Source organism: Agelaius phoeniceus, chromosome 4, assembly GCF_051311805.1.
Source record: "Agelaius phoeniceus isolate bAgePho1 chromosome 4, bAgePho1.hap1, whole genome shotgun sequence".
NCBI classification, from domain to species: Eukaryota; Metazoa; Chordata; class Aves; order Passeriformes; family Icteridae; genus Agelaius; species Agelaius phoeniceus.
In genome coordinates this window covers 23,329,408-23,351,792 of record NC_135268.1, presented here as the reverse complement: position 1 = coordinate 23,351,792, position 22,385 = coordinate 23,329,408, and the positions used below count along the sequence as shown (strand labels likewise).

Below are 22,385 nucleotides of genomic sequence, written 5' to 3'. Positions count from 1 at the left end.
GTTTTGGATTTGTTGAACATCTATGAGAAAATAGAAGCTTTTTCTGTAATTTCTATTACCTGTTTTTCTATATTTTTCTATTTCTTCTATTATCTTTTTTGGTGTAATGGATGTGAATAGCTTATTCTTTTCCTTTATTCACTATCTTAAAATCAGAATTAAAAAAAAAAAAAAAACAAGAAAAAGGATTTTTAAAAGCCCTGATGTAGTAAGGAACTGTGCTTGTTAATCTTTTTTTTTAATTCTGTACTAGTTTCCCACGTACTTATCTGAAAGCCTTTATTCTCCCAGACAATTTTTTCAAAGGCATGCAGTTAATATATGCATGTCAGATACTGTATACTGATAAGATAAATGCAGTACAGAAAATTAGATTGGTTCATCTGATGGTTTATCTCTGCTTACAAGGGGTTTGCAGTTATGCAAAGGAGCAGATATGAAAAACAATCACATATTCTTTAGTGATACTTGTTTATCTCACCTTGTAGTGCTGGGGCCCATGCTCCGCGGCACATGGCTGCAGTGCCCTTCTTCCCTCCCTTCTCATACCTGACCCAAGCAGAGCTGTGAGGACACATTCTGCAGCCACTAAAGCATTAGAGCCCTTTGCAATAGGAGCAAAATTGGGTGGATGTTTAGATAAGCTGAAGGGAGCTAGGAAGGTCAGCAACTGAAAATGTTAATGGGAAGGTACATCCAGGATATCCAGTATTAAGAAAAAACATTAAAATGTGGTTTGTGTACTTAGGCAAGTATGTGTGAGAGTTAGCAGAGATAGGACTTTAATTCCTTCCTTCCTTGTGTGCCATTTAAGTTGCTACTAATCAATATCCGCTGCTTGGAGTTAATAAAGGGATGACTGAGGCATGTGGTCTTGAGCTGAGATTACTGAAGAGCAGCAGATTACAGAAAGGGCAGCAGAGAGGTTAACTGTGCATTTAGCATATTCAGTCCTACCTACCTCTTTCCTTGTGCTCCTGAAAAGCACTCTTCTGTACCACTTCCCAAGTTAACAGGCGGGACCACTCCCTAATTTAAGAATGCAGTTGCAATAGTAATAAATAGAAATTACGTTGCACTGTATGGAAGAGCCAACTCTATAAATTAGGGTGAACCTGGTGTTTGCATTGCTTAAAAAACAAAAGGAAACTCCTTTACTGAATTAACAGCAATTTAATCCCTCTGTAGGAGCTTTGAGAATATCCTACCTACACTGTCATGCCTAATAAATTATCATCTTTCAGTATGGTCTGATTAGGGTCTTAGTGTTGATAGATCCAGCCAGGAAGTTAATAAATTTTTGCTTGTATTTTAGTAGTCACCACACAACTGTGTGAGTTATGTTAGTGCATCAGAAGAGCAACAACAAAACACCAGTTACATAAAGAGTTTTCAGTTTTAGTGTTTCAGTGTCTTGTAAATTCAATTCTACATGTGAATTTGTAATGTACACCTAGTGTTTCTAATGTCTGTCTTTAGTACCTTTAGCACATCTGTTGTGTAAAAAGTCACCTGTTGAGCTTAGGTCATTTGAACATTACATTTAGATTTATTTGAAAAACAAGAAACTTAGGAGTCCATCTTCAATCACCAAATAAAATAATGAATAGAATGAAGTTTATAAGTTGGTTTTCAGGTTAAGCTTACAACAAAATATTGAGCTATCAAGTAAAAATAGAAGAGGAGAACAGTGTGACCAAGGTACACCTGGGAACCCATCTGCTCAGTGGATCCTTGACAAAGTTTGTTTACTTGTATTTTTTACAGTTGTTTCAATACCAAATGTGTTGAGTGGGTCATTCTTCATTATAAGCACAGCCCACAGGGAAGCTGGGTTGCAAAAGAGAGTTTAGTCTTACGAGCACCTGTCTGAATTAGCTTGGAGGTAAAAAAGGGAGAGGAAAGAAATGGTTTTCTTGCAGATCTGTAAGCAGTGAGTCTCTAGAGTCATTGGGGTATACTGTTATCCCCAGCTGGCTGAAGATGCCATTGAAAGAATGAGGGCTGGCCAGTCTGCACCTCCCATTTGTTCAGGCTGAAAATACAAAGGAAATAAAAGAGGAGAGAAGGTCCTGAGCTCATGCAGATTGTCTTGCAGATGGTAGCCTGGCAGGCAAAAGGTGTTCCTCTCCTCATTCTGTAGCCCAGGTCAGAGGATAGGGCAGCCTGCATCCCCAAAACAAGGTGTGCTCTTCCAAGAAGTTGCTGCAGTCCCCCTCAGCTGTTTGGCCTTGGAAGCTCATGCTGCTTCCTGGCTATGTGGGCCACCAGAGGGCTACAGACAAGCTCAGCCCAAGTCATGAGCTGCCAGGCATCTTTGGAAAGGTGGAAGTTCCACCATCCGTGATGTTCCTCTCCAGACTGAGAAGGTGGCTGTGTCAGCCTCATGATGCTGCAACATTTGTCTTTAGGACTGGCCAGAAGTGAAACAGCCCCTCCAGAAAAGGAAAGAGTATCACAGAGTTGTGCATTGAGGATTAAGACAGAATTTTGAGGTGTTTAGTTATTTCCTCAGTCTTCAGCTCCAGCTGCCAAGACATAGGCCAGCTGAGAGCCCAGCCCTGTCCAGCTGCAATCCCATTCTGTGAGCAGCAGTGCTCTGCAGGAGGGCAGGAGGCTTTGATCAATGCCCAGTGTGCAGCTGGTACTGCAGGGGACTCTGCAGGGCAAGACACCACACTTAGAAAAGCCATTGATAGAGGTTGCGGGGGGATACCCTGGGTTACAGACTGATGACACTCCTGTGATTGTCTCACTGGAAATCTGGTTTGATGTAATTAATAACAGGGCTGGAACCACACAAGAACAAAATGGAAAAGGAAGAGGTTTTTGTACCTAATCTTTCCATTGCTTACCCACCAGTGCGATTGATCCCCTTGCAAAAGTCACAGACTCAGCTGTGAGCATTAAAGCAAGGCCAAACTATGCCTGACAGGGCAGGGTTTCTTACATTTAGATTTGCAATTCAGTATTTATTAGATTTTTTTTGAAGCAAAAAGGTGTCTCTCAACTCTATCCACATTGTGGAAAGTGATGGAAGAGACCCATTTTACAATATTAGTCATGTTTCTGGAACTAAGAATCAGTCATCAAGTTTGGGAATAAATGCACTGAGAAGAGTTTTCACAAGCTTGTGGATTCTCTTTCATTTTATAGAGCATCAGTGACATTTTACCAGTCTTTTCCCACAATTTTTTTTCTGTTTGAATGTTTTTATTAGGCCAGGTAAAATTAAAACAAAATTGAACCTTGCCTCTTCAGAACTCTCAGGGGAAGAAGTGGTGGAAATCTTGAAATCTTGGTTACATATCACATATTGGTCCTCTAATAACAGCTAAAATTTTACCAAGCCACATTCATTTTTTCTCTAGTGTTTTTATTGCATTTTTTGCTTTTGACGTGTTTGGTTTTATGTGGATGTCTGTATATGCTTGCCTATATAAAGCAAGCTATCTTCTGTATGGAAATGCATACTTTTTTTGGAGGTCTTTTCGCATTCTTAAACCCTTGTTTCTCTGAAAACACACACTGAACATATTTCTCTCAGTAGCCGTATTTAATACGACAGTTGCATAGAAAAAAAAAGTGGATTTTTTTTTTTCTATTTCTGCTCTTAAATCTTGCTGATATTTTAGATTGTTTGTTCTGATCCTGTTCAGTAAACAGAAGGAAAGTTGATGTTGGAGTTACTAGAAGAAGAGAGTCTAAAAGGTCTACCAAGGGCAGAAATCCATCTTTCCCTGACAGTAATGCTGCCTTGGTCTGTTTGTCTGGTTTGCATCTAATTCCTGGCTGACAAGTGTCCGTTTTTCATGCTCATTCATTAGTCACCCTTGCATTAGCACCACATTGAAGCGCCTGGTCTGCCTCTTATCACATTTCTCAGAAATGATAAAAGATATCCTTATGGTTTTACCCACCCACACATCACAGTAAAAAACCCAGAACAACAAAGAGATAAAATATATTTGATTAAAAAAAATAATAGGGTTGTTCTTTGCTCTTTCTTAGAAGCTGACAGGTAGAAAAGGAAGGGGGAAATGACTTCCTGTATAATCTATTACCTTTTGCAGACAAAAATCCAACTTCTGAGTGTCTTGTAAGATAAAAATGTGTTAAACATATAATGAAGTAATTTAGCAGTGCATCAAAAATTAGATCTAATGCCCCTTTGTCCAAAAAGCATAGCAATTCAGAAGTGAAGTTAACAACATGGTGTACATTGAGAGTTTGATTTCCCATTATTTTATTTCAGTTTTATGTTTATGAAAATTCCCTTATTTCCATGCAGCTCTTTTGCAGCCTTATGTCCTTATCAGAGAGGGTTGTGCAGAGTATTTCAGGAGTCTTGGAGGGAAGTCTCACCATAAGTATGCTGTAAACGTGCTGCAATATATGCCACAAGAGCCCCCTCTGAATTCACTAGGACTGTGCTTTAGTAAGGAAAATAGTCTGGCTCAAGGTGGCAGACCAGAATTTTATTTGCTGCCTTTGGTTTCTTTTATGAGCACAGCCTTGAAGGGAAGGTAGAGGTGGGGTAAAGCACCTGGGGGGGGTGCAGGCTGTCACCTGAGCCTGGCAGTGACATCCCTCTTGTCAGAGAGCTGGTGAAAGACAGTATGGGCCCTTCAGCACCACTGTCCACTCCAGCTCGTTCCACTATGAGGAATATTACCTGCAGAAGGGGAGGAAGAGTATTGCTAACACCAGCAATATAGGATTATTCTACATTACCAAACTAATAATGGAAAGAAAGTGCAGCTGCCTTTCTCTCTTGTCCCCCCAATGGAGGGTAAGGGAATGTGCTCTCTCAGCATCTCAGTAACAGGGCTGCTGCCCACTTGAGACTTTAATAATGCACACTGCCTCTTCACAGGCAGAGAGGTCCTGATCCAGAATGGATCAAATGTTTTATTGATTTGCTTTTCCAGGTATATTTTTTGAAGATTATTAAAGCTTCTTTGGGATGTATTTTATTAGTCTCTTACCATTCTCTGGAAAAATGAATCCCTTCTGTCCCCGCTCACAAGCAATTGTAACTTATATGACACGTTGAGAAACTGAAAAGTGTTATTGAAAATACTCTGCTTGGGAAAGATCCAAAGTCCCTCAGTACATTAGCAAGCTCACCCACTCCCAGCTGACAGTTTCTGTGATGACTATAATTGTTAAATGGCAAAGGAAGCTGAAGATTGGAGAATTAGAAGGATGTCATTGTTACCCACAGAAATCATAGTAAGGGCCATAGAGAAAAAGCAGTCATTTCCAAACCCAGTGCTGTCCAAGCAGGGTGTTTCATGATAGTTACAGCAGATGAGGAAGATGTTTGTCCAGGCCCTTGGCTTTGTCACCACTTAAAAACTCATCTCGTATATGTCACAACGAGCCAACCTTGAGCTTGGTTAAGTCAACTAACCATAAGTGCCCTGCACTGTTACCATCTGGAGCCATTTGTAGGTGACATGGCTGCTGTGGGAGGTGGTGGGATAAAGCTGTGAACACGTGGGAGGGAGCCAACAGGATATAAGAGCTCCCAGTCTTGTAAATACACAATTATGTACCTTTACCCCTGCCAAATTAGTATAATAGTACTATTTAATTACTCAATAGTATCTAATGGCTCCTTTGAGAACATTACTGCCTATTATGTCAAAGGCTCTACTTAGTGTATTTTTAGTTTGTGGATCATTGAAATGCTTGAACCCAACAGTGCCATTAGAGCATCCTCCCACAGCAAGGCCCTGTGGGTGGGGCAGCCAGGAGAGCAGAGAGTTCATCTCGCCTGCAGCAGCACCACTGCAACTGTTCCCAGGGAAAAGGGGCTCTTCATACCCAGCCATTCCAGCTCTTGGTGACAAAGATTTTAAAGGAGGATTTTTTTTACTGTTATTACACGTTTCTAGATCAATGCTATTTACTTTTGCATGCACTAAAACTTGGGGATTTTTCTAAAGGCGAGTGCTTTGTGGGAGAGGTGATTATTGTGCATGTGAGGCAATGTAGAACTAGAGCTCTGTTAAATATTTCAGATAGGTAGGTAGGACAGTAAATCAACATGTCAAGAAAAATATTCAGATTATTATCTAATCTTCCTCTACTGTCTTCAGCCTGAACACCTGAAAGATATTATTAATATGCTATTTAATACTGTGCTTATATGCTTCTATTACTATTGCAGTAACTTTCTCATTTTCCCTCAACCATGATATTAGAGCACAATAATTGCAGTGTGCTTGTGTGTGTACCTGCTAAATGCACTAAGGTGTACCTGATGTAGAAGTAATCCTTTTCTTCTGAAGATATCTGTGGAACTAGCAATAATATGATCTTATGGGTACTGCTAGCAATATAGCCCCAGCTGTTTGCTGATTTGAAGCAAACTACATTATCCTGACATTATTTGTGCCCAGGATACCAATCAAGCCCACAGGATGGATGAGGAGCCTGGGCCCAAAGAAGAATGTGTGCTTCCCAAGAAACCTACCAGCTCCTGAAAGCACTGTTGAAAGAGCTGTTCATTTCAATGTTTAACATGCAGAACTGCAGCAAGCCAAAACTCAGAATTTTGCCCTTGGAATGACTCCCACCCATGGGCACCTGGAGGGTTTAAGATTTACTCAAATGGAGCCATATAACCCAGATATCCACTGAGTGGCCTGTCAGAGAGGATGGGATGAAGCTGCTGCTGCTGGCAACTCATTGGGAGGTCTGTAGAGACATCAGACACTTGCTGTGGTTGCTGTCCCATGAACAAGCCTCACTGGCTTGGAATAACTCCAGTGTGACAGGGATGCTGACAGGCACAGCCTGGTAAAACTTACCATGTCACCCTAAGAAACGTTCATGTCCAGATTTTTGCTCCTCCTCTTTGCCCTAAGTTATCTGGTGTTTTAGGGTAAAGCCCCCTTCAGCAAGAGCTGAGGTTGGAATGGTGGATGGGGTTTGTAGTGAGGTGTAGCTGTGACATTGGCATGAGCCTCCTTTTGACAGGAGGTAATCCCAACCAAACACAGGGCTGGAGGCACCAATTTCTTACATTGCTGCAGTAGGGTGTACCAAAGCTTATCTTTGGTGCCTTAAACTGTGGCCATAAATCTTGTCCCATCAGAGGGGCTCTCAGTGTCCTGCCCTGTGTGCCAGAGGGAGCAAGAATGCTTCTGGTGGGAAAGAAAGTATGGGGCTGCTTCTCTCATGCCTGTGGTACAGAGGAAGGACTGAGATTCCTCAGTTTCACTGGGTAAATGCTTGGATGTCAGAAGTTTGCCACTATATTGAGTTAAAAATGAGCATCTCCAGCTGTGACAGAGCTTTCTCATGGTACCATTAAACTGATACTGAATTTCAAGTAGCTGAACAATCATGTTTTCCCTATATAGGATAAGAGAGGTCTCATGACATTTAAAGTTTCAGAGTATCAGAGGAGCTGATTTCGGTGGCAGCCACCCCATCTCCTTTTCCATCTCTGCATTTGCCAGCCCCAGGTTTTGCCTTTTGGTAGCACTGATGCAGTTCTTTATGGATCAAATCTTAAGCAGGTCTTAGAGGTAATCTAGGAAAAAAATAACTCTTTGCATGGTTTATTTGTAAACCGGTTCAATTCAGTGATCTGTTTTCCAGCCCAGTCATAGGTTATGGCTTCCAAATATGAAATATCTGGCTTTTAAATTGTTCCCATATGACTTTGTCTTGTTGCCAATATGACACAAATATTTGTGCAATCTCACTGTGAGCTGATGTACAGAAATAGTTTGACTTTAGAACAAGAAGTAACACAAAAATAACTGAGTTGTAAAGTTTTTGAAGTCAGGCCAGGTCTTTGATGTGACTTTGAGCATGGCTTCACATCCATTTGCAGAAGGAACTGGCAGCAGGGAGAAATATCCCCAGTAGCTACTGGGGCTGAACGCTCAGCTCTCCAAAGCCACATCCTCCCTGGCACAGAGGAGAGGGTGGCACTCCATGGCAGAAACATAGGGATAGTGATAAGGAGGGAACTTCTTATGTCCATTTTACCATCAGTGCAAAGATGTTACAGAAGAGTACAAAAAGGCCAGACTTTGCAGCTGTCCAGTACAATGAACTGGTCTGATCTTTGGAGATACATTTGATGCCCTGTCAGTCTGCCACATTTCTGTGGTGCTGTGGAGGGATCCAAACATGGTTCAACTCCTTGAAGTGACTTTTTATTATTATCATTATTATTACTATGTTGTTATTATTATTAATAATAATAACTTAGTGCTACAGGGATAATGATAAGGTGTAGACTTATTGGCTAAAGCTATAGAGTTCATGCTTATGAGCTAAAAGTACATTAAATCACAGCATGAGCATTTTCATCTATGAGTTTAAGGCAACTCAGTTTATATGCTGTAGTTTTACAGATTTATTTAGTTTTCCATAACTTTCTTTAGTACTTCACTGGTATAGTTTATCAAACAAAAATTATTTGAAAAAGGGACTTGTTTCACTTTTTGTTCTGTGTCTGGACATAACCCTCCACAGGAAGCCTTGGTTGCTCACTGGGTTCACACGCTGTACCACAACATAAGTATTAAACCCACAATGAAATCTTTGCTTAATGTTGGAATAAAGTGAAGACATGACCCAGACTTTTTTTAATGCTTTATTTTACAGGGAGCAGAACTGCTGTTTTCTTTGTCTCTTGCATTTATCCAGTATGGTAATCAAATATAATATAAATGAATGTCTGATAATAATGTTAATTATTTTATTTTCATCTCCCTTCTCAGATCTCCGGAAAACTTTCGAGCAGGAGCCCTTAGGGAAAGAAGTGTCCCTGGAGCAAGAGGTCCTGCTCCAGTGCCGTCCCCCTGAAGGCATCCCAGTGGCTGAGGTGAGCAACAGCAGCAGGGTCTGGCACTGGGACATCCTCAGTAAGGCCTGATGGGTGGCTAATGGTGCAGTGACTTACAGCAGGGCGTGATGAATGGGTGCTGATGGAAAGCTGACTGACTGCTGCTCATAGACAAGATTGATTGGGACCTGATTAATGGCTCTGGGTTGTGGTGCCTTGCTGGGCAGAGCTGCAGGCGGTTCGGTTTCAGTTTTTTTCTTCCCTTTGAAAAATCACAACTATATCTGGCATCCAGAGGACACATAGCTGGGGGAACATATTAATACCAGCCTACTATCTTTTGGTTTGCTTTTAAAGAAAAAAAAATCACTTATTCTGAGGGGAACCTTTCAAACACGTTTTAATTTTTAGTTTGCCAGACTATAATCCAATCATATGTGTATGCACCACCCTGCCAACTTGGCACGAGAGGATGTGATACAATACAGGCTCCCAGGTAAAGCAGCATGAGGTTTGGGAAAGTAGAGGATGTATTTGCCTAATAAGCCATCTTCAGGGCCTTAGCTGTTTTTCCTACTGGCTTTTAAGCAAACCCAGAGTGGGTAGCCTGTTCTCCCCCTGCAGGAGCCAGCCTGCCCTTCAGCAGAACCTGTGCCTGACAACAGCAGTGAGCAGCAGCTTCCCTAAGTGCAGCGGTGCCTCCAGCTTCAGACTCCCAGCTCATGGAAGGGGGGTCCCTGAGTCACAGGGAGGCCTCTGAAATCCTAAATCCACTGTGGCTGTTATGAGAAAAATTGATTGCTAATGACGGTAATTCCCCTATCTGAATTCTCTTCGGTTTTCCTCTACCAGGCACAGAAGAAACTGTTGCCAATTTGCATTAGGATAAGTCAGACTGTCATGGCTAAGTAGCAAAGTGGTTGTCACTCAGCGCTCATGGCTGATTTCTCAGGAGATGAAGCTTAAAGTGTTACCTCCCCATCTAACCCAAGTTTAGATTTAATCAGAATTGCAGAAACGTGTCCACAAACATCAGAAAGAATAATTAGCACAGAAGATTTTTCCCACTTTCTTGTTCTGTTGGCTGTTTTCTTTCCCCATTAAGATCTCCCAAACTGAAAAGAGTGTTTAGGTCTGCCGAGCCAGCTTGCTGACAACTGTAATATTAATCAGTTGGGTTTCATCAGGAACTTAGGAAAATAAAACCCCGCTGCTTTCTGATGTTTCTTTGCATCAAGTCAGCATCTTGTTGTACCATGACAGGAGTTTTTGCACTGGGATGTGTTATTCAGGCAGGGCAGGGTAGTACTGGGGAACTTCATTACGTTTGCTAGAAGCAGAGATTAATGCTTGCGGGTAGGTTCGTTTTTGTGCAGTGTTACAGGCAGCTCTGGAATTTCAGCAGCCAGGCCGATTGTTCCCTCAGAAAGGTCTGTTATACCCAGGCGCGTGGCTGAGGCCCAAACTGCATAATTTAACATGATTTGTGGAAAGTGATCTCTGAAAAAATCCTCTGTGAGCTGCTGCCATAGCAGTTGTGCTTTTTCCTGCCTTCCAGTATCCTGCTCGCTCTGTCAATAGCCCTTCATGATGGTGCATTGAGTGACTCTGAATCTTATTTGTACCATGGTCAGGGCAGACACCAATTAACACTTGGCAGGCTCAGAAATCTTATACTCCCTATCTGACATTCAAAAGAACCATTCTCAATGTGGGTTTTTTTCCTCTTCTGACTTTTGAAGTCAGAAAGAGATCAAACACCCAGATTGGACAGCCGCCTAATACAGCCTCTTTGTAGATTCTTTCCAACACTATTAAAAGAACAAAGACCTGAACACTAATGAATATGAATACCTTAATGTGACACTTTATTACAGCCACTTGCTGAAGCTAGTAAGATAAATTTAAGAAAAAAAAAAAAAAAGGAGAGATGAAAGATAACTTGGTGGGTTGAAGGATTACATGATTATTTTAATTTAAAGATGAATGAGTTCTTTGTTTAAGACTTCATTTATTTGTTTGGAGAAGTTTCTGATGTGATGGTACAGGTAACTATTAGAAGGGCTTAGGAGAAGGCAGGCAGCAGACTGTGGCTGTTTTCTGTCTTGTTGAAACACTGCTTTGATTCCAAGTGGAGTAGGGTAATGCCTATGCTGCAGCTGTGAGCAGCATTTCCAAATGCTTTGGTGAGCATGTGCTTTAGATTCTTCACACTCTGGAAACTGTGTTTTGTTTAGGATTTTTTTCTTACTGGTTTCTGAAGGAGCCACTGTGTTTAACACCAAAACAGATGAAGAGAAGCTTACACTGTGAGACAGTACAAAATGCAGTCTAATGTGTGCAGTGCTGGAGTCCAGAGTCCCAATGTCTTTTACTTGCTTTTTCTCTTTGATTCTATTCTCCCCCTTCATTCTCTGTTGGGTGTTTAGTTTGTTTTTCTTTTTTTCCTGGTATTTCAAAGTGGTGAGAACAAGCATGCTCAGGGATAAATTCTGTCCTCTTTTCAGTATCTGGGGAATTCAGGCTTATCATTCCCAGCATATTTAATTGCAATTAACTGTGTCAAGCTCTTATGGATCAATGCTAGAGCAGATCTTAGGAGTACTGAAAAGCTGAACCTTACAGCAACATACAGCTTCCTCAGAGGGCAAGAAGGACAAAGACAGAGATGGGCAGGCAAAGCTTTTAAAGCAACACTTACCAGTCCCTCAGATCCACTAGTACATGACAAGCATTAAAGCAGGCTCAGGTCATGGGCACTATGAAAAAAAAAGAAAAAGTCAAAATCCAAATACAAACAGATGTGTTAAAATACACCAGCCTCAGGGTCTGAGGTCAAATCAAAGTGCATCTCCTTGTTCACTTGGGACAACGTAAGGAACCAAGGGTTTCCATGGTCTCTGGAAAAACAGAGATATAAACAGAGATAACAGAAATATCATCTCCTGTACTGTCATACACCCCTGCCCACCAGCCCCAACCAGCGTGGGTGTCAGCTGCACCCTGGTATCCCTCCCCACTCCCAGGTTTATGGCCATATCAAGCTGAATAAAGCTACAGGTTCTGAACCACCCAGGTAAAAAGAGTTTGGGCTGTTCCAGGCCCAGGCAAGCAGCAGAAGGACCAGCACAGGTGCTGCTACACTGAGGTTTGCACACATAGCTGAGGGGTGAAGGGGCAAGCTCACATGTTCCTCCTGTGACAAAAAGAGAAAAAAATGAGTGGACATAGAAACAAACAGCACCCTGCCCTAGCTCTATGCTTCTCTGCCTTCTGCTTTCCCCCAATGGGGAGAAGTAGGGTGAGGTGGTGAGATCAGCAGTGTGACCTGCCAGCCTCATGCTCAGTGGAAATCAGACAGTAGCAGCTCCCCAGCATGAACAGAAACATCCATTTCAGTTCCACTCTGCTCTCTGTGTGTGATTTTCTAAACCTAATCTGAGAAGGCAGGAAGGATCCATTCTGTGATGCTCCAACAGTAATGGCTGAGTTGTTAGCAATTAACCCCTTAGCTCATTTAACTTGTTCTTTGAAAGACACCGGTATCGTATTGCACATGATAAAATATAGTTAGAGACACTGAGTCACATCAAATTAGCTCATTTGGGTAGGTTATAGATCAAAACACAAATGAGATGTAAGATTGGTTAATATGCCATAAGCTGCCAGATGAACTTTTGCATTGAAATGTATGATTTGTGGAGCCTTTAACAGGGAGATAATTGCTTCTTTAATTTTAATTGAGGTGTTTCACACAGTAATTTAATTGCAGAACAGGGTGTAGTGTACAGTTTGGTGACCCAGTTGGGTTTAAAACTGTGGGTGATATTTATCCACATTCATGGCTTTAATTAGGAGCTAGAGTAAGGGGGAAAGGATCACTGAGTCAAGAGGCAGAAGAGAGTGTTTTGCCGAGTCAAGATGACTGTGACACAGCTGAAACTTTTTTCAGCTGCTCTTGCCCAGGCAAAGGCTGGTGGAAGTTTGGGACTTCTACAAATAGGCAGCTTCATCTAATTGATTATTAATATGACTGCTGTTTGTATTGTTTCCTGAGAGCCTCTTATGTTTTGCAGTAGTTATCCCTTAATTGGGAGTTCATGTGTGTGCATTTCCATGCAGGTGTGTGTTACTGAGACAGTGTTTTATATTCACAGCAGGAAAACCAGCTCCAGGAGAGACAAGTAGAAGAGTTTGTGGCCACAAATGCTAATTGCTGAAAAGTTGCACTGTCCTTTGCAGTGCCTTGTGACATACAGCAGAACTGCCTTTGGGTGTCAGTGAGAGGAAGAGTGGGGAGGGGGAGGCAGATTTGTGTAAAGAAGGAGCACAGCCCAAAATGAATGAGGGCTGCTCATCCTTTGCTTTGGAGAGGCATTGGGTAAGGTCTGGCCATGCAGGCCTGTCCTCAAAAAGTACAGGATAAAGCACCCTGCAATTTTCAGCACCTGGCCCTACATTTCTATCTCTCTTAACATACATTTTACCCCCCAGCCTACTGGTGGGTAGTCGAGTCACTCTTGCAAAGTGTGAGACATAGGTTACAACCTCCTGCTTGAAGAACAGGAGGAGCAGGATTGCAGTTGGATTTGTGCTTTCCTGGGAAGTACCCTGACTACTAGATTATTAGATAGCCTTGTTTTTAACATTTCCTACCAGTTCATTTCCACAGTACAGAAACCCATGCCAAGGAACAAAGGTCTTCTGGCAGAACTGCTCTTTTGGAGACCTGACTTTTCCATGGGCCATACCCCTGTACTTTTCCTTTCTAGTCCAGTTCCACTGATGCCAGTGTAAGTGAGGGCAGAGCATGCTCCAAAGTGAATCCAGTTGCTGTATAATTCAGTTCAGGAAGGGATTATCTGTGGGATTGGAGAGCAGTCAGATTTCTAGTACCTCCATGAAATACTACAATGGGAGATTTTCTACAAGAACTCTGACCCGAACCCTGATAGCTTATCCTCTTCTGTGGCAAAGACAGCTCTGGGATTCTGGTTTAGCTAACACAACCTATCTGTCCATATGCCCTCATGGTGCCAAAAGTGCCAGTCAACATGTGAGCTATGGGCCTCCAGTTCAAGCTCCTCTTTCAGGTGGGAAAAGTAGCCCAGGAGCTTGTGATGGCCCCAAAGCAGGTGCTGTGGTTTTCATTTAATAATGCCATGATCTGTGTTTGAATTTGAGACTCTGTGGAATAAAGTTCTCCATCTGCTACTACCAGTCCATCTCAGAAGTTTATTCTGAGGCTTAACTTCCCAGTTGTGCATAAAGTAAAGCTGTAATGGGGCTGGAGACATCCAGCATCTGTACATACACCATGCAAGCAGAAAGCTGGATATACGTATAATTACGGAAGTATTTCCACAGCAGGAACAACAATTCCCCTTATTGGCAGCAGAAGTACAATAAGAACAACTGAACAAAACACCATGGTTGGTTTGCATTTGCTGTCTCATTCTCAGTATGTTTTGCAGTCTCTCAGAGCTGTAATTTCAGTTGCTTTGGAGATCACTTATTTTTCCTTTTATTTTCAAACTTAAATGTGATGAAATATCTTTCCAGTAAATAGTACATAGAGGACAGCATCCTCTTCAGCAGACAGTTGCTGGGATGATACCAGATACAAAATCAAATAACATTCTTCAAAGATGCACTCAAGTCTCACGGCACCTAAAATTGTTGCTGGCTCATATGAAAACTGCTAGAGTTTTCTCAGTCTCACTTAGACATCTTGTACTGTGTCCAAATTGGTAGTTAGTCAGTTAGTTTGTTTCACAAATACCTTATTACTGGAGTGTGTGTGTGTGTGTGTGTGTGTTACAATCCAGGTGAAGCCGGGGAGCTGAGATTTCTCTGTGGCTGTTGGAGGTGATGCCAGCTCAGCAGGGACTGCTGCAAGGCAAGCTGTGCCACTGGGACCAGTTGGCACAGCTGCAAAGAACACCAGCCACAATCCAGAGTGGATGCAGAACCAGATGGAAAGCAATCCTGCTGTGTCAACAAGGCATGGGGAAGGCATGGGTGCAATGTTCTCGCCTTCCAAAATTACAAATTACCTTTCATCAAGGCAAGTCTCTTGCTGCTCCCAGATGTTTGCATCTTGTTTCTTGTGGAAAATGGCACTGGCAGGCTTTGCCTGTGTCTGGAGGGTAAAAGACTTGCTGTTTTCAGCAGGTGCTTCTTGCTCTGAAGGTGACCCTAGGGCAGGTTGGTGCAGAGAAGGAAAAGAGCAACGGGGATTGAGAACTCAGACCCTGCTGACTTAGCTCTTGAGATTGCCAGATATGTAGGCAACAACTCTTATGATCAAGAGGGTAGCATCTAGATGAGATCATATTCCTTTTCCATCCTTGGGTTTCTTCCATAGCAGATGTGTTTCTGCTCTACCAGTTTCTAAAACAGTCATGCATATGCAAGTGTGCCAAGAGATTTAAGTGCCTAGGAATGCTGGTAACTTGGTATGGCTAAATTTGTATCAGGAATTAGCTTCTGTAATAGGTTTTCCTGCATGTGTAATCGCTTGTGTGATTTATGTTCCCTGTGTTCATTTGGTCTGCACAGAAGCCTGGCCTGGCTTTGCAAGTCTTAATCTGTGTGTGCTGCTGCTGTAAACACCCTATGGCAGCACAGGGCTGGCCAGAGCTCCCAGGTAGAGCTGAGGTGTTATTGCAGTTTTCTGCTCTTGCTGGTGGTCTTGCTTTTCATGTTGGGTGGCATGTGGCAGGTTCCTTCTGTTAATTAGAACAAATGTGCCAATTATGTTAATGTATCTCCCGATACCAATCAGTGAATGATTAGAGACAACACATCTGTCTCTCACCAGGGAGCAGGATGACAGAAAAGACACTACAAGGTATGTTGTTCTAAATTAGGGACACCTTGGATCATGCCTTCCCCTGCTGGCCACAGGGACGGCTCCGTCTCCTGCAGGCTCACTTGCCAGCCCGTTAGCAGCCCTGGATGTGCAGCTCCAGTGCAGCTGGCAGGATCCGTGTGCCTCATGGAACTGCAAGTTGCATCCAGAGTGCTAAGGAGCTCTGGCCAAAAGGTAGCTGGCTCCAGGTGTGCTCCAGCTTCTCAGCATCTGTGGATTCTGTTGGTCAAGTTTTCATTCACCACTCTCACATCTCAACTGAGCGACCTTCTCTTGCTAGTCAGTTTGCAAACATATAACAAAAATATCTTCTTGTGTAGAAAACTAGGAAGAAGAGAAAGGATTTTGTGTCTACTTTGTTCCAGAGGTTTAGTATATGAGAAAAAACATGTGTATGTTGTTGTAATTGTAATTTTCCATAGCTGTCATCCCCCAGAGGATACACTTACCCCATCCTTCATGGCATAATTTTTGCCAATTAAATGATTGCTGTTATGATAAGGAAAAAACTGATCCCATGCTTTTTCTACATATATGCATGACCATCAGTACATTTATCAATAACAGCTGGAGGGGTGTGTCTGATTTAATTGAATACATAGAGCTAGGTGCATGTTCAGGAATTGTTCTGATTATAGCTAGTAAATATACATCCTTAATATTTAGGCAGAAGCAAACATCTACTCTAGAACATCTCAAGAGAGATGAAAAATGGAAGCATGAAGGTGTGATTTGGTATGACCTTGAAGTCAGGCTTTTGTGCACTTTGAAGAGCCCATTTATATCCTGCTGGTCCTCTGTGCACTTGCCTGAAGGTGTACAGGTCTCTGGCACACAAGTGTCCAGTGCCTTAGCTGCCAGTAACTATTATTCAGGCTGCAGAATTAAATTCAGGATATGTTTCTGCACTGACTGGATTAACAGCCTATTTCTGCAAGGGGGCTGCACCTTGGGGAATGACATGGCATCAAAAGAGATCGTTGCTTTTAACTTCTGTGATAACAGTTTGCATACTTGTCACTTATAAATCAAACTGTCTCATTCTACTTGCTTCTCTTCTGTATTTGACACCTGATCTCTTCCTTCTTACGTGACAGAACAACCCTACTCCCACCTACTTAGGTTACCTCAAAAAAAATAATCTGAGGTTTGGAGGTACTGAGCACTGCAGTCACCTGCACCATAAAAATTAGGTCCAACAGTAATTGAAAACAAGTACCAACAACAGTCTCACATATTGTAGTTTGTTTAATTAGTCCCAATTTCTACAAGGACTGAGGGAGAAAATACAATGACTAGAGGGGTGTTCTTTTTTTTTTGTGTTGCTCTACTGATGGCTAAAATATGTGTGAAAGGAGACTCCCACTGCTTGTCAAATCATCCATCAGTTCCTTCCTTCAAATTTGACATTAGAGTTTGCAACATTAAAAGACACCATAAAAACCTGGATGCCAGAAGACTGAATTAGATATATTTAAGAGATACCTTGTAAAAGAGATGGCATTTAGATTTACATATGCAGTACTCATGTCTTGGCAGAAAAAAAAAGACATCCTGTTGTTCTTCAAACTTTTACCGTTAGTAAATTCTGTGAGACATTAGGTGAAAAAGGATCTTTTTCCTAAGAGATTTGGTGTAGAGCCAGAGGCAATATACTGAATTATACAGAGCTGCTTTGTTTTGGGATTTTTTTTTTTATATTGGCAACTTCTCTTTTCATATTATCTTTAGTGGTTTTGCAGGGATGATAGGGAATTCAATGCTTAGAGTTTTAATTTTGTCTACTCATTTGAGACCCAGATTGAATATGTATGTGTGTTTTTGCAGAGAGAGAAAATGTTGCAGAGTAGTGGAAAAAAGAACCATGTGCTTGGGCCTGGAGCCTTGAGGGCACCAAAGGCTGCTAGAGTATATTCTTGGATGGGCATACCAGAAATATTTTAACTGAGCCTTAGATCATGTAGACTGTAGTCCTGTCCTTACTGCTGTCCTGGTGTCCTCAGCATGCAAAATGGGGGAAGAGTACAGGCAGATTTGAAAGTGGGATGTACACAGTGTGTGTAGCCTCTTTTACAGCCCTGGCATAACCATCCCAGAACTAAACAGTGACATTAAAACCAAAGAAATACATGGGTTTTGTGTGAGAGGCAGCAGTTAAATGGCATACCACTGATGGAGATAAGCTCCTGGCTTGTTTTGCAGTCTAGAATTCATGCAGACTCAGCCTGCAGGTGAGGAAGGAGCTAAATATTGCCATTGACTGAACAGGAATCTGTCTGTCTTGATTACACCTGAAACCTATTAGGATTCAAGAAAGGCGGAAAAAAAAAAGTCATTCTGTCAAGGAAAAACAGATTATTGACTAAGAGCTTGTATCTTCCACAGTGAAACATGATTGTGATAGTGACAGAAATACAGCCTCCAAAGTTTTATGTCTTTTTCTTCCTCCCCTGTTCCTTGCAAACACAGGTATCCATTTCCAGAGCCCTTGTTGCACCACTGTCTTCCAGCTCCGCAGTATCGACAGCTGTGAGGCTGCCACATCCCACAGTGATGTGCTGTGAAAGAGAGGGGTTTAAATCAAGCCTTCCTTGGAGCAGTGGCTCCACATTCACTAAAGGTGTAAATCTTTGGAAGCAGCATACCTGAAGTGCATCCACCCAAACTGGAGTAGGGGAACTGGAGCTGCTTAAGGCAGGGCTAAAGGTGGGGAGTGGGTGGTGGGCACCTATAATGCAAGCCCACATCTGCCAGCACTGCTCTTACAGCATTGACTGGCTTTTTCTGGGGGTGAATGGGGCCCTCTGTGTTGAACACCAGGAGAAATCATTGTTTTTTCTCACCATGGTTTGGAGCAGTCTGTGCAACTGTCTCAGGTGGCTTTTGGGGTATGTCAATGCTTGGATAGTTCCTCAAATGTCTTTAGAAAAGTGTGGCTTGTGAGAGAAGACCTTGGCAGCTAGCACCTCATGAGTCCAGTGGGTTGATTTTGGTTATGTTTTTCGTCCTTTAATTAAATCCTGGGCACAGGCTGAAGGGATCCAGTGACGTGAAGGCCCAGCTTTGATCCATCCAGGGCCCCAGTCCTGTCCTTCAGCACACTCAGTTCAAATGAAAATGAGCTACAAGATTCGCAGCCAAATTATATTAGAGTGGCTCACAGCAGTCAGCTGGGATATAACAGGGTGTTTTCTAAGGAAGGCAATAAAGAGAATATTGTCTAGATTAAAAACCTCATATTAAAAATATTTTTCTGTGCAACCAAGGAAATCATGCTTTATTAAAGTAAAATATAGCTTACACAAATAAAGAGGAAAAATAAGCACTGATGTCCTTGTGATTTCCTATTTCCTTGGTAACTGACTATTATGTTCCATTCTCATTGAAGCCAGACAATGTGCATGTGAGTGCAAATGTACTTAAAAATATTGGGGTTTATGATTTGTTAGTGCTACCCACTCCAGTATAGCGTCTCATGGTTTTAGACCCAGGTCAGGTACCTACAAGGTTACTGCATTGCTAACTGCCTGATTAGGCAAGATATGGAAAACAGGGGGTGAGATCTGTGCTGATTTAGGGTTTCTGGTGTTATAGGAGAATTTTCTGTTTGCAGATATTCTCCTAAGATATCACCCTTTCTTTTTGCCTTGCTTCTAACTCTGAAAGCACAGACCAGCTTTTCCCTGTACAGTACCTGGCAGCCTTTGAAAATGCATTGATGTTTTCAAGGCAAGGCAAGACAGCTGTTGAGTGGGTGGGTGGGTGGGATGAAAGGGGACTGGAAGGAAATGGTAGGCATGAAGAATGTTCTTCTGCTTTTCTGCCCTGATGTTTTGTTTCAGTTGGTGACATTCATCAGGTGAGTCCTTCTTCACATGCCTTGGCTCGTAGTGTTTTCTGGAATGAGCAATGCAATCACAGGTACAGTGTCTGTCCATATTGGTGTGACTTGTTGCTGACTCACTGCCTCCTCTCTGGCCTTTTGAAACCCCAAGGTGGAGTGGCTGAAGAATGAAGAGGTGATTGATCCTGTGGAAGACCGAAACTTTTACATCACCATTGATCACAACCTGATCATCAAGCAAGCCCGGCTTTCTGACACCGCCAACTACACCTGTGTTGCAAAAAACATCGTGGCCAAAAGGAAAAGCACCACAGCCACTGTGATAGTCTATGGTAGGTGATGCCTTGTACTGTTGCAGGTGGATGGACACACACTCAGAGCAGGAGGGGGGTGCACAATGCCCTTGTGCAGCTCTGGCTGCAGTCAGTGCCCAGGCTGGGCTGCCTGTGCTGCCTGGTGACTTGCAGCCACACACGGGGACTGCAGTTGGGGACACTGCTGAAATCCCTCAGGAGTCTGGGGACTGCAGTCAGGGGGCACTGCTGAAATCCCTCAGGAGCCTGATGACTTGTCTTATTGGTGACAGGCAATGGTGTTAAAGGAGGAAGAGCCCTGCACAAAGAGCCTCGTTGGAGAGAAGGTGGCTGTTCCCTTTGCTGTAACACACACTGGCTGCAAACAGCAAGGAGCCACCAGGGCACATCCTCCAGCAGGAGTGTCCAAGGCGTGGCTTATTACCAACACGGTTCATGTTCTTAGTGACCTTTTTCTGAAATAAGAGAGAAACTGGTAGAGAGTTTGTGCTTCCAGTGACTGCTAAGAGTGTCAGAGGTCATCAGAATCCACCATCTTCTTTTAGCTCTTTAAATAAGCTTATTTTCGGTGCCTACATATCCTGACACCAAGAGCAAAAAAGCAAAGCATTCTGGGACTGCAGTTTGTAGGCACACAGCCTAGCTTAAAACTAAACATCAGGGGAATATAAAGCATGGCATAGCATTATTCTGTGTCAGCATCCACAGTCCTGATGTGATTGAGGCAGGCCCTGCTTTGGCTGGGAAAGGATGGGATTCCCTCCCAGGGTCTCTTCCAGCCTGTGTTGTGCTGCAGCTCTGCCTCACCAGTCCAAGCCTTTGCCCCTGCAGAGTTACTTCCCCAAATGCATTCCAGGTGGGGGCATCCACCAGAACAAAACCTGCTCTGATTATGTGCCAGCTGACTGAACTGGTGTTTCTTACAATCAGCTTAATTATAGGATAGACAAGTAGGAAAAAATCCCTATGATTATCCCTAATATTCATTTCATATTCAGGGTAGCAGTTAGATTTAATTGTAAGCAGTTGCTTCTCTGAAGTTACAATGAGTGCTTTTTACTTCAGTTTTTATAGAAAACTGACTGAATTGAGTTGATTAGCAGTGCTTTTGGTATTGAGGGATGGACCATGCAAGAGCACCATGTTTTGTAACTGAGATGAATGCAGAAACATAAAGATGTAGGCGTACTATAACCCTTCTTCACACATATAAAGAATTTTTTTTCAAAAGTGTATTCAAGAGACATGTGTAGGGAGCAGTTTTTATGGGTTTTGCTGCCAGAGCTGTTTAAGGGTTGTGCCATATCACAAACATTTGGGTTTAGGGAATCTGAGCAGTTAATATGTTATTTCCCATACCTGACAATCACAATATTATGTAGAAGAGCACAACTCCTTCTTCATTCCTCCATCTATCCCAGAAACTGTGATGGATGAAAAGGAGAGTCAGTATAAATAACTTTCCAGAGATAAATATCTTCCCAAATTCCAACAAAAAGAAAAGCATTTAGCATTAGCTCATTCTGAACAGCTTAGAGAGGTGCTGGGACATTTATGTATGCACCAGCTATGTCCACAGAGGGATGAGTGAAGTCCTGACATCCTGAAGTCACCTTCTTGAAAGAAAGGAAAAGAAAATTCTTGATGTTTAATCAAAGCATGGGGGTCTCTCAGCATGCATAGGTGATGGGTGCAACTGGGCATGAGTGGGAGTGCAGGTTATCTCCCTCTGGAAAACAGTGCAGCTTTCAGAGCACGGGCTTCTGGCTGCCTGAGCTCTCTGAACCTGCAGGGATTTTGGTCATGCACACTCCACCAGGCGCTTAAGGCTGGGTCAGGTTGGTTTTCAGGATAAGGCAGGTCACCTGCCAACCCTAATAGTCATCAAGTGATGTTTTTCATTCAGCATCAGCATTTCTTCAGCTTGTACAATGACTTCTGGCACGCACTTGGCGTGCTGGAGACGTGGGTTTGTACTGTTCAGTGCTGGTTCTCGTGCCATGACTTGTGGCCACTGTTTGGGGCCTCATGACACAGAGCCAGAAGCTCCCTGGGGCTGCCCAGGCTGAGCTGTTTGTGTGACCATGCTCTTTTTCTCCTGCTTTGCAGTGAATGGAGGCTGGTCCACCTGGACAGAGTGGTCTGTGTGTAACAGCCGCTGCGGGAGAGGCTTCCAGAAGCGCACGAGGACCTGCACCAACCCTGCCCCGCTCAACGGCGGCGCCTTCTGCGAGGGCCAGAGCGTCCAGAAAATAGCTTGCACCACTCTGTGTCCAGGTTCAGTATGAGCAGCACACATAAATAGTTTGTCTGTCATCAGTCATTTCAGAACACTTGCGACAGCTTCCTTTTCATTATTAATAAATCCAGCATCTCAGGGAATTAACAATCAAATGTAGTGCATAACCAGATAAAATAGTGAGCGAATCATAACAAGCAGCACCAGCCCTTCTTTTGCACACTGCTTGCACTGTGGTCTCAGCTCTTACAATTCAGGAGATTTGGGAATATTCAGAGCTTCAAAATGTAGGAGAT

General features: G+C 42.8%; 1 protein-coding gene across 2 annotated transcripts in view; it reads left to right on the top strand.

Annotated features, from left to right (window-relative positions):
* Nucleotides 1-22,385, top strand: part of UNC5C (unc-5 netrin receptor C) — a 250,987-nt gene that overhangs the window by 178,517 nt on the left and 50,085 nt on the right. For both annotated transcript variants that reach the window (XM_054633032.2, XM_054633033.2), the window contains exons 4-6: nucleotides 8,754-8,857; nucleotides 19,688-19,868; nucleotides 21,960-22,127. In XM_054633032.2, coding sequence (XP_054489007.1) covers nucleotides 8,754-8,857; nucleotides 19,688-19,868; nucleotides 21,960-22,127 — 453 coding nt within the window. The remainder of the gene's footprint in view (nucleotides 1-8,753; nucleotides 8,858-19,687; nucleotides 19,869-21,959; nucleotides 22,128-22,385) is intronic.